The sequence below is a fragment of the Aplysia californica genome, unplaced genomic scaffold (assembly GCF_000002075.1).
Source record: "Aplysia californica isolate F4 #8 unplaced genomic scaffold, AplCal3.0 scaffold00002, whole genome shotgun sequence".
Taxonomy (NCBI): domain Eukaryota; kingdom Metazoa; phylum Mollusca; class Gastropoda; order Aplysiida; family Aplysiidae; genus Aplysia; species Aplysia californica.
Genome location: NW_004797272.1, coordinates 4446438 through 4457630, shown reverse-complemented (window position 1 = coordinate 4457630; position 11193 = coordinate 4446438). Strand labels below are relative to the sequence as shown.

Sequence of the window (11193 nt, the reverse complement as noted above, 5' to 3'; positions counted from 1 at the left end):
CTCTCTCTCTCTCTCTCTCTCACACACACACACACACTTGTACACACCTGATAACTCAAACACTTTATATTTTATTGTGTGTTTAGTACCTCCTTTTATTGATCACAATAGTGAGCAATGCATGATGATTTTTTTAACTACAAATGTGGCAATTTCAACGTAAATGATTCTTTTTAACATCACATTTTAGTCAATAAAAGACCCTCCCAAAAAACAGGCGAAGACATCCATGTTTGTTTAAGCATAGCGAACGAGTCACTCCCAAAAGGTAAGTAAAATTTATCAATTTTCTTGTGCAAGTATTGTATCTATAATTCCTTCTTAAATTGAAATTCAAACAACAGCTGCTATAGATTGCATTTAGGTTAGAAAAGCCTAAAGATTGACCGTTTGAAAATAGTCGTTTGTTAAATTCTTGGCACACATGGATGTATGTATAATATATTGAGTATATGTTTCACTTTCATCATGGTTTGATCTGTTGTATATTTCAGATTATTGAAACCACGGTAACCATAGAGGTGGCAACGGAATTCTGTCAGACAGAAATATCTGGAACGTCATCAGTTGCTGAATGCCGAAACATTCTTGGCAACAGATTTCAAGATGCTGTGAATTTCTGTGCCAGAGATTATGTGGTTAGCACCCTTTTTTTATAATGAGCACTTTACTCGTTCTTTCAAAAATGTAAATTGTGTGTACAATGATTTAGACCTCTCATAAATTGCTTCAAGAAAATGTGTACTTTATATTGGTGCTTCACATCTTACAAGACTACTTAGCAGAAAGAAATTATTATTTCTTCACTGTTAAAATGTGGAATGTTATATCTTGGAGGGAATATTTCCAATGAAGCATTGCTTAAAATCTTTTTTTTTTGTAACTGGGAAATAGCTATGGATAGTGTTATAGACTATTATTTTGAATTAATATGCCTAAGCTAGTTCTACAAATGACAATTTCATTGCTGCAGTGAATTATCAAAATTTTGTGATGCTTTTCACATCTCAGTTAGCTCAGAGTGTGTATTCACAGTGTGGAGGAATGTTCAATCTTTCATTTTCAATGTATCTTTCAAAACCTTAAATGTGCAGTTTAGGTTTGTGCCGAATGGATTTTGCTCTTGAGTTCTTGTTCATCTTTAGTATGACAGTTCTCGATTATATTGATAGCTTATTTCATTTGAAGATACTAAAATATCCATAAAAGATCAAAAAGTGTAGCGGGGATCTTTCCTTCTTAACAAAACATTCTTTGTCTAATTGTGTGCATCATATTTTACCTCTCCTCAGATCACGGGAGATACCAGCTGGTCCCAAGTTGCCGTTGACAGCATCCGTCGTCAGTGTCAAATTGTTATTGAGGTGGACACAGACACTTGGATTGAGACTGACGATGGTGTTCCTAAACTGCCTCCTGTTGTAGACCTGTTGTGTCCCAATGACTGCAGCAACAATGGAAACTGCACCAATGGTAGATTGATCGTCTTGAATTCATTATGAAGACTTTTTCCTCTTTGAGAAATACCTTTTTTAGTCTAGCTCATTGACTGCAAACACTCCAACAGAATCATGATTAAAAAGGTTTTAATTTAAATGAATTGATTCTAAAAGTACATTTCCAGCACAACTTCAGTTTTTATTTTTTAGTGACAACTGATGGTGCTTTAGAAGAGAAGGCTGTTTTCGGAGATAATGATATGACCACAGTGATATTCTTTCTTATATATTATTGTCATTGAGGTTCAGCTTGAATACGTCGATGCTTTAGGTCTGATCAGTATGGTCAAAGTTTACATCTTATCTTCTCCTTTTATAAGTTGACTACCTTTTTCGGATTTTCATAGATTTAGAGAAAATGTCCAATTACGATAACTTTCTTCTATCGTGTTCATTTTACGCTCAAAGTTATCTCTACACTTATAGTTTTTTTCATTCATGTCTTTTTTTTCCTGTAACACCCTCATTCTTGTGCTTTCAGACATAAGTTACAGTTGAGGTTTTATCCTGCTAGAGATGTTTAAGTGGTAAACAAAAACGTGTATTAGGAAAGAACAAGTTTTCCAGGTTTCTTGTAAATAGCTGCCAATGAGAGTGTAGAATATATAAGTAATACCTTTTTGAAGGTCCAAGAATAGTGTTGTCCTCATGGACTCGCCGATACTGAAGAAAAACTTTGAACTTTCAAGACTGGATTTGCTTAAAATAGTTAGAAGAAAACCGATGACACTGTGTATTGGACATACTTCCCTAACGCATAAATAGGCCTACCTCCTGCAGGGAGAAGCAAAACCATTCTCTTCTTTTTCTTCTTTGCATTCTCGTGCTAGATCTCAGAGGTAGTCATGGCTGGCTCTTCAACCTGCTGTGCAACTGATTTTGTATCGAATGCAATACAGATAATCTGATTTTACAATCAGACAGTCTGATTTTACTATCAGACACAATATACTTGTTGAATATTTGGACTTTGGAGAGACCAGAAGGAAGTATTTTAAATGTATTGACTTGAAGAGTTTGTTCTCCGTCACTGATCTCAACAGGATTTTTGAGTTTATATAGATCATAGGTTTTCACAGGAAACTGTTAATACTCATTATTTTTTATATGAGAAGTTTTACTTTTTCATTTTTTCCATTAGATTTTTTACTAGCCATAAAATGAAACCAAGCCATGCTTTGAACCAATGTGAAAACAACCAACTTGTTTCCCGCACGCTCATTTGACCTTATCTAGAACAAACAGACCCATGGGTTTCATTCTCATCACTTCTCGAAAGTTCATAATGTTTCTTCAGTATCAGCGAGTATATGAGTAGGAGTAATATCAAGTCAAAATTCAGGTAGTGTCAATATATAGTTTACAATCTTTACTGAACACATTTCTCCCATTATTGTTGCAAGTCTGTTTTGAATAGTTTGAATTCATTGAATGCAGAAAAATATGTGTGAAGAGTTTGGAGGGGGGCGGTTACTTGACCAATTCCCATCATTTTGGCCGGCTGCGTTAGTAGAGTCTGTTTCTATTTTAATACATTGAGGACGTGCATTCAGGTTGTTCGACAGGGCTTGAAGACTTGCCGTTTCAGTAATTTTAGAGCATAACCTTGTTGTTCGTATTATTATAAATTTTTCAAATCTGTTTTCTTTATCTGGAACTTAAAAATGCAAGCAACAACATGCATGTCGTGAAATATGCAAATATTTATTTCTGATTTGCGTAGTATGATGGTTTGAAATGTTTCGCAGCTTTGCCTTTGGTCTGCTGCTGGTCCGACATATGTGTTCGCTACATTCTCAAAGAGTTAATTTGAAATATTGGTAGCTGTGTTTGTTTTCTTCTCAGTATAATGTTATTTATAATTTGCTTTTTACTTATTCAGGTGAATGCCTCTGCACTGACGGTTTTGCTGGAGATGACTGTAGTGTAGACTTAAGTGAGCTGCCTACGCTGATTTCTATTGATGGTGGCCCCTTATGTGATAAGAGACAAAAGAATTGTTCTTCTGTTGAGATATATGGTCTTGGATTCATTCAGACTGACACTTTGAGATGTAAACTGGTGGAACTGCGTGTAAGTAATTTTTACAGAGCATCTTTTTTCTCTCTGTACCTATCACTTTACTGGTAGACGAATATATGTAGTATTAAGAGACTTTGACGAAACACAGGTATTGTTAGTAGCACTAAATAAGTTCATTTGTCTTTGTGTCTTTCTTTATTCATCAAAAAAACCCAAAATCTGTCACACACACAGTCACCTACACAGACCTCCTGCAGTTGTTTATTTCTATATCAACAGATAACTGACTCAGGATTTGAAGAGACAGGACAAAGCAAGAACGTCAGTGCTGTTTTCTTGAGGGGAGAGCTGATCAAAGTCTCTGTGGAAGGCTACCAAATCATGAGCATCTCATGCACCAACGTCGGTGACGTTTTCAGCACAACCTCGCTCAAGCTGATTACTTACAACTCCCTGTGCCAGACCTGCACTGTCACCAAGTGTGAAGAACGAGTGAGGACTATTTTTATGGGTTTTATATATTATGTTGTCACCACTTTTGTTTCTCAGTTCGTTCGTTTTCATAACACAATGCAAATATTGCCTTGTGGGTGGTTGGCGGGTCCTTCCTCTGGTGTTGTTTGCTCCTTCTTTCCAGGTCAAATAAATATCACCGTCCTTATCTCTCCTACTTTTGTATGTTTCTTACTCTCTTGGAACACCGCTAATCTCTGGCACTTATATGACCGAATTGTTTTGCAAGTTCTGTAAAATGTTATTAAAACACACCGAAAAAAAAGATATAATATTGCCTTGTAAAGACTAAGGCTTTGAAGGGTCTTCTGATAGTTCTTTTCATGGGAATCCACAAGCTAATCTCCGGCACTTATATGACCGAATTGTTTTGCAAGTTCTGTAAAATGTTATTAAAACACACCGAAAAAAAAGATATAATATTGCCTTGTAAAGACTTAGGCTTTGAAGAGTCTTCTGATAGTTCTTTTCATTGGAATCCACAATACAGGGGGGTTGTTATCTTATTACCTCAAATCTGATTGTGTTTTAGAAATGACAGTCGGTCTGTCAGTCTGTCTGTCTGTCTATCTGTCTACTTATCTATCTACCTAACTATCTATCAATCTATCTATCTTTTTACGTATTTATACATAATATACACATATATACATAATATAATAATAATAATATTTCTTGTTTGTAAAATGTTCCTGAATTTTTCTCTCGTTTTCAGACCAACATCTGTTTAATTGATGGAAATTGTTATGAGGAAGGTTTCACCAACCCAGAGGATGCGTCTCAAAAATGCAGTTTAACAAACACCGCCGATTGGACTCAAATCAAAGGTAACAGTAGAGGTTCACAACGGGGGGGGGGGTCTATCAAGTTAAAGTTTTGTTGGAACTGTTATGACTTTGAACAAAACACGGATTTGATTATGACAGTGCTTCTGTGTTTGCATGTGTGAAATGATACACTCTGTTGAGGATGAAGGAAACCCTTTTAAAAAAATTAATAATTGCATTTTTGTAGTGCATACAGCATGCCCTATGCATTTTACAGCCATTATTACCCCAGCAGACCCTAGAACACTCAGAAACATTCTCGGCTTCCAGGGAAGTGCAAGCTGCGGATTGCATGCAATCAAACACTAACAAAGTAACAAGATATTTCACTGTTTATAGTCGGGTACCCATTCCCATCTGGGTGAAGTGAGGATGATTCATGTAAATTGCCTTTCCCAAGGACACAACATCAGGTCCCTGATGGGATTCAAAAACATGACTCCTTTTATTCATTCAGATCTTGACCCGGGTTGATAAGTTATAAGAATTGTATTTCAACTGCAGATTTGAAAGTATATATTTATGTATGTATATTTATATTCAGTGGAAATTGTCTAAGACAGCCACCCATTGTCAAGGAGGAACATGGCCGTCTTAGACTGGTGGCCTTCTTAGGCGGGACTGATCAAAATGGAGAAAACAAACCAATCCCTTCTCAGATCCCAATCGCAGGTGGTCAAAGGATTTGGAGTGCCATAAGGCTTATTAGAATGTTGTATTATTTCTCGTGGAAGGAGGGAAGAAATGAGGTTTTGTGGCAAGTATGAGTTGTAAATTCGAGGAAGTGTTTCAGACGAGGAAGTGCAAGGTTAAAACAAAATGAAATGTATCGGAAGAGGAAGACCAAGTGGCATGCTTATATAAACAAAGAGGTCACCACCACTCTGTGAACAAGTGACACTTTTATCTCAAGTTCATGTTAACATTCATTATTACCAACTGGGTCAACAGAAAAGTCTCACTTATAATTCTTGTATGGTTAGATTTGTGTGTGAGGCTAATGAATTATGACGGTCCACTCCGGCATCTGAAAGATTGTTACTGACCGATCAACTAAGGTAAACAGCTGGAGGGACCTACACAGCAGGATCGCTTCATTCATTGGAGGGATTAACAATAACAGCAGGTGAATGGATTATGACAGCTCGTCCACAGCGTCAGGGGCTGGTATAAATATAATTTGTGCCAATATGTCGGGCGATGAGAGATTTGCGTGGCCATCTTAAGACAGGTTTTGTTGGTTGATGAAATATAGAGACCGTGGTAAAGTTGGACAGGATTACATTTTTTGCAGTGTCATTGTATCCAAAAAAATGCTAGAGGTGAATTGGAAAGTGGTCATCTTATACAGATGACGGCCTTGGTAGGTTCGACTATATATAAATATATATGTATATATATACATAAGTATGCTATTGGAAGAATAGGGCTCATTCATTTTTTCTTCTCTTTCTTTCTTATTTATCATTACAGTGAATGAAGTGGAGCAAACCCGTCTCGTCTTCCTTGAGATTCTCACACAGATCAAGATCCTGATTACCACCAAGTACAACTTAACCATCGGTGGCACGGTGTTGCCCACTTTAGTTTCTGGACCTCAAGGAGGCCTGATGATAGAACTGAATGGAGTAGACCAGTTCGTGCAGTTTCCTGATGGAACTGGCTGTTTGTGGGACATTGAACAGTGTGACCTTGGACTGACCATCTCTTTTAAACTGAAGATTGTGAACATTGTAGAAGGTTAGTCTTGTTGAAGTGGAATGCTGTTTTATAATCAAACGCCCAATAAAGAAGTGATTTATATATATATTTCCACACACTACAGACATATAATATATATATTATATGTCTGTAGTGTGTGGAAATGTTCAGACTATACTGTAACTTTACGTGAGCAGTAAAGTCTTTTGATTACACAGCTGTGGTTCAGAGTTCACTGCTCTATCTTGCTAATCTCTCCACATCACACAGTTTTCAGATTCAAATATATCACTGCTTTTGGAAGAAAGAAATGAAGAACTCCAATGTATTTATTTTCCCTGTATGTCAGAACAATTACACTATTGAGTCTTCATGCCTCTGTCTTTTATTATAATTATCTATCCACTGAAATGAGGCAAACAGAAAAATTTGCTATGGCTAATTGAAGGCCTGCAAGTTTGTATGGTTGTATCTTTCTTTTTTTATAGTGCGAAGTATTTTCTGCTTGTTGGGCCATGTGTATGTGCTTCATAGAACTGTTTTGCAACATTCTGTGGCCTAAATTAGGTTATCAGCAGAAATGGTATATGTTATTTCTTATAGATTTATAGAATAAGTCAGTGTCCATGAAGTACCCATTTTAATATAATATAACCTTCCATGCCAGGGCATGAAGACTGAAATTGCATGTACATCTAAATTTTGCCTTTAAAGCAGCAAATGTCCCTCTCATATGCGTACTTTCCTTTTCCTTTTGATTAAAGCAATCATGCTTTTGTTCCTAGCATTAACTGTTTTGTCAATTAATATTTTTTAAGAGACTAATCTCATGAGAACAGCCCCCCCCCCCCCTTTTTTTCCCCCTTTTCTGTTGAAATAAATATAGCAATACCATTAGCAAATATATCAGTATGAATATAAAGTATCCTGACCTATGATCCCTGTTGATTTCTTGCATTAGGTTTTCCATACAATTTTACGTATCCATCTGTGAATATAGTGCCCCTTTTTAATATCATTTGTTCAAACTCTCCCAGGCTGCACCTCATACAGCCCAGTATGAAAAAGATATGCTTAAAAGCCCAAACACTAGTTGATGTTGTTTTGTTGATTTTTTAAAAATTTAAAACACACACTTTCATATTTTTATTCTGAATTCCCTACAGCAAGAAGTTAATATTGCTCATGTGGTAAAACCTTACTTCACATATGACTATTTGCAGTAAATTTTCTTACTTCTAAAGGAATGGTCATATTTGGAAATGGAGCTGAAAGTCCTGACAGCTATGGTTTGGCTATGTGGTTGAAGAATGGACGTCTCTATTTGAGAGTGAGCACAAAGACAAAAGAGTGGACTGTGGTGACAACTGATTTTACCATAAATGAATTTATGGACCTGAAGTTCTCTTGGAGTGTTCAAACAGGTTTGTAAAAGAATCTTTTTTTTTATCTTCTGTTAACATTGTATTATCGATAAAGTCTGTTGTAGGCTAGAAGATTCACAAAGAAAACATTTTATTTGTTTCCTGTAGTTGCACGTGGAGATGGTTTGGGGTGCACACTCTTCAGCTACTAGGAGCAATAATGTTCTCATGTTCATTTAGGCCTACTTATACATAATACAGTTATAATAAATAGTAATAGAAAGGCTGATGGAAATTCTGGCTGCACACTAGAATGACAAACAGTAATTTATTATGTTCAATGTACTCAACAATACTGCCTAGGTTCCTGTCCTCACTCTCTACTACCTTCCACTCATTGGAGAACTCTAATCCTATGGTCCTATTAACCTACCATTTCACAGTCTGTCATTCTGAGATTAGCTTTTATTTCCCTTTATTTTGAAGTGAAATATGTTTTTCTCTCTTTTGACCTTCTTTTGATTTGCTTTCTTTGTTTGTTAGTGCACAGCATGGTTTTATAAGCTTTACAGCATGACAAGTGAAGTATTTAAAAGGTTACCCTTTTCAACAGTCTTTTTGTTTTTGTCTCTTGTCATATTCAAAATCTTGGAAAGATTGGTGTGATCTCGAGCAGTCATCTCTTAAGATAATTTCTATGACTTATATTCACAGGTCTCAGACTCTTCTTGAAAGACAAGCTTATCGGAATGCAAGTGACTTACATCATCAGAACTTCTACAAATATCCAGTCCAGTACTAATCTAATCATTGGTCAGAATCTGAAGGAATCTATCTTTGCAAACATCATCATTGATGGTTTTGACATCGTGTACTGTACGGTGGACACGGCCGATGAATTGCAGGTTGTCTCAAGTAAGTAGTGTCAGTGATTTGATGGTCAATTTGTCAATGGTACTAGCGAATGTTTTAGGGGAAGGACTACTTAGACTCTGGAATTATTTTTTAAATCCAAAAAGAAAATTGACTTTTTGGAAGGAACAAGCTTGCACCTTTTAAATAAAACAGTTGGCAGAAAAATATGGCTTACTAGTTTCTTCTCAAGCTTTTGACATACACTTGCTAACTGCTTAAATTTATTTTTTTGTAATCGTAAAGTTTGCTTGCTGAATCCTATTTTGATAAGTATCTACAAACACACTGTTAAGAGACCTCAGCAAATAATTTGGAGCAGGTTACATTTTTTTAAATATTTGAATAATATCTCATCAACACATTTCAGTGCAGAGAAAAACGAAAATTGACAGAAACAAGAGAGAGGAAAGAAAAGAAGTGGGACCTACCAGACCAGTTGTAAATAGGAAAATGAGACTTTGTTAAGAAAAGTATGCATTATGCTGAACTTGAACTGTTAGTTTGAGTTGTAATAAGAACGGAAAGAAGGAAAACATTTTGTTAAGTATGGTTATTACAGATGGTAACAAAACATTATCATTATTGAAATAAGAGAGGGGAACCATGCTTTCAATATGAAAAGTGCATTCTACTTTTATATTGCCAAAATTCAAGGTCTTTTGGAGAACTTGTCGAAAAAGTTTTTGATTGCATCTGATAGTACTGAATTGAAAAAATCAAGTCAAGGCGCCCTCATTGCTTCAAGATATGTAATAATAATAATAATTGCATTTATATAGCACATATCCATGCTCAAGAGCATGCTTTATGCGCTTTACAACTATCATTACCCCAGCAGACCCTCTGAGAATACTCAGAAACATACTCGGCTTCCGCGGAAGCATACAGTGCAAGCTGCGGATCTCACGCGCTCAAACACTATCAAACTGACAAGATCGTTCACTGTCTATAGCCAGGTACCCATTTCCACCTTGGTGAAGTGAGGAAAATTTGTGCAAAGTGCCTTTCCCAAGGACACAACGTCGGGCCTCTGACGGGATTCGAACCCACGACCTTACGGTTGCGAGTCCGAGAGCCTTACCACTAGGCCTCCGACGCCACACAGTATAGTAACTAAGTAACATGGGTTGCTATTGATCTAGTTCAGGTTTGCTAAAGATTTGTTTTAAACTGTTGGCTCTTGAATGCAGAAAAAGATGGAAAGAATCCACTCGGCAATGAATGAGAATATGAAGGCATAAAGATCTAGGAGATGCCTTCAGATTCTATCTCTTACCAATATAATTTATTATAATGTCTGCTATGTCTTTGTACAGACCTGGTAAGCAATTCTGTTACCAAGGCCCACGTTTTGCCAAATTAATTTGTTTGTTATACGGTCAATTATATTTTTGTGTTATGCAGTCAGATTCATTTCTTCGTGCAGCAGATAAATTCTTTTCTTTATTATGCAGTCAAATTCATTATTTTGTTGTGCCTATTGAGACATGTTGTAAGCTATAGTTATTAGTTTTAACTGTCTTTTTTTTTTCAGTTGTTCCCACTTTTGATAAGCCTCCCAAACTTGAAGCTCCAGTGTCTGATGACGGCTCTCAAATTTCTTTCCATTGTTTGTTTGACGCTCTTGACATCCAAAGTGATGAAGAATATCAGTATTCAGTCAGATGGTACAAAAATGATGCTGTCATCAAAAGTCAGGAATTAGGCAACAGAACGTCAAGTGTCTTAAACGAAGAAGCAGTTGGTGTGATCAGCTATGGTGAAGAGGTGAGTTTCAACGCAATGTGGTGGTCATCAAATTCTGTGTGCAGCTTTGTGCTACACTGTTTACCAGCACTTTATCGAAAATATTGAATTCTGGTAAAACGGTTTCATAGAAGGGCGTCCTGATTCAGCGGCTGTTGCATCAAAACAGTGAATTTTGTTCAAAATTGTGATCCTCTGTGCAGTTTTTCTTTCTAGGTAACAAGATATTTTCTGCACTGTTGCCACTATAGTCACTCAGTAAGTTTGATATTTGGTTGGGAAAGGAGGGCTCTCTTGCGCTTATGCAACCTTATTGTATTGCAAGTACAGTAAAACTCTTAATAAAACTTTTTAAAAACTAGAGCAGGTTTTGAATTTTGCAGAAGATGTGTTGGCTTCTCAGTTGTTCAGATCATTCTCATAAACTTGCATTACTTAATTTAGTTGAAATTCTGCTGAGCTTCAAATAATTTTTCATGTTTGACATAGTCAGCTGCATGTTGGTCTTCTTCTAACAGGAGAGGGGCAGCATGGAAACTTTTTAACAACTCGTTGATACACTCGTTTAGGTGTGCATTCACTCCTTCCATGTTTCATTTAATTACT

At 36.4% G+C, this 11193-nt stretch overlaps 1 protein-coding gene across 3 annotated transcripts in view; it reads left to right on the top strand.

Annotated features, from left to right (window-relative positions):
* The window catches only part of LOC106014199, a 100180-nt gene that overhangs the window by 36755 nt on the left and 52232 nt on the right, over positions 1-11193 (top strand). For all 3 annotated transcript variants that reach the window (XM_035973992.1, XM_035973989.1, XM_035973993.1), the window contains exons 31-39: positions 495-638; positions 1293-1473; positions 3382-3572; positions 3801-4013; positions 4750-4861; positions 6335-6601; positions 7807-7986; positions 8641-8841; positions 10376-10608. In XM_035973992.1, coding sequence (XP_035829885.1) covers positions 495-638; positions 1293-1473; positions 3382-3572; positions 3801-4013; positions 4750-4861; positions 6335-6601; positions 7807-7986; positions 8641-8841; positions 10376-10608 — 1722 coding nt within the window. The remainder of the gene's footprint in view (positions 1-494; positions 639-1292; positions 1474-3381; positions 3573-3800; positions 4014-4749; positions 4862-6334; positions 6602-7806; positions 7987-8640; positions 8842-10375; positions 10609-11193) is intronic.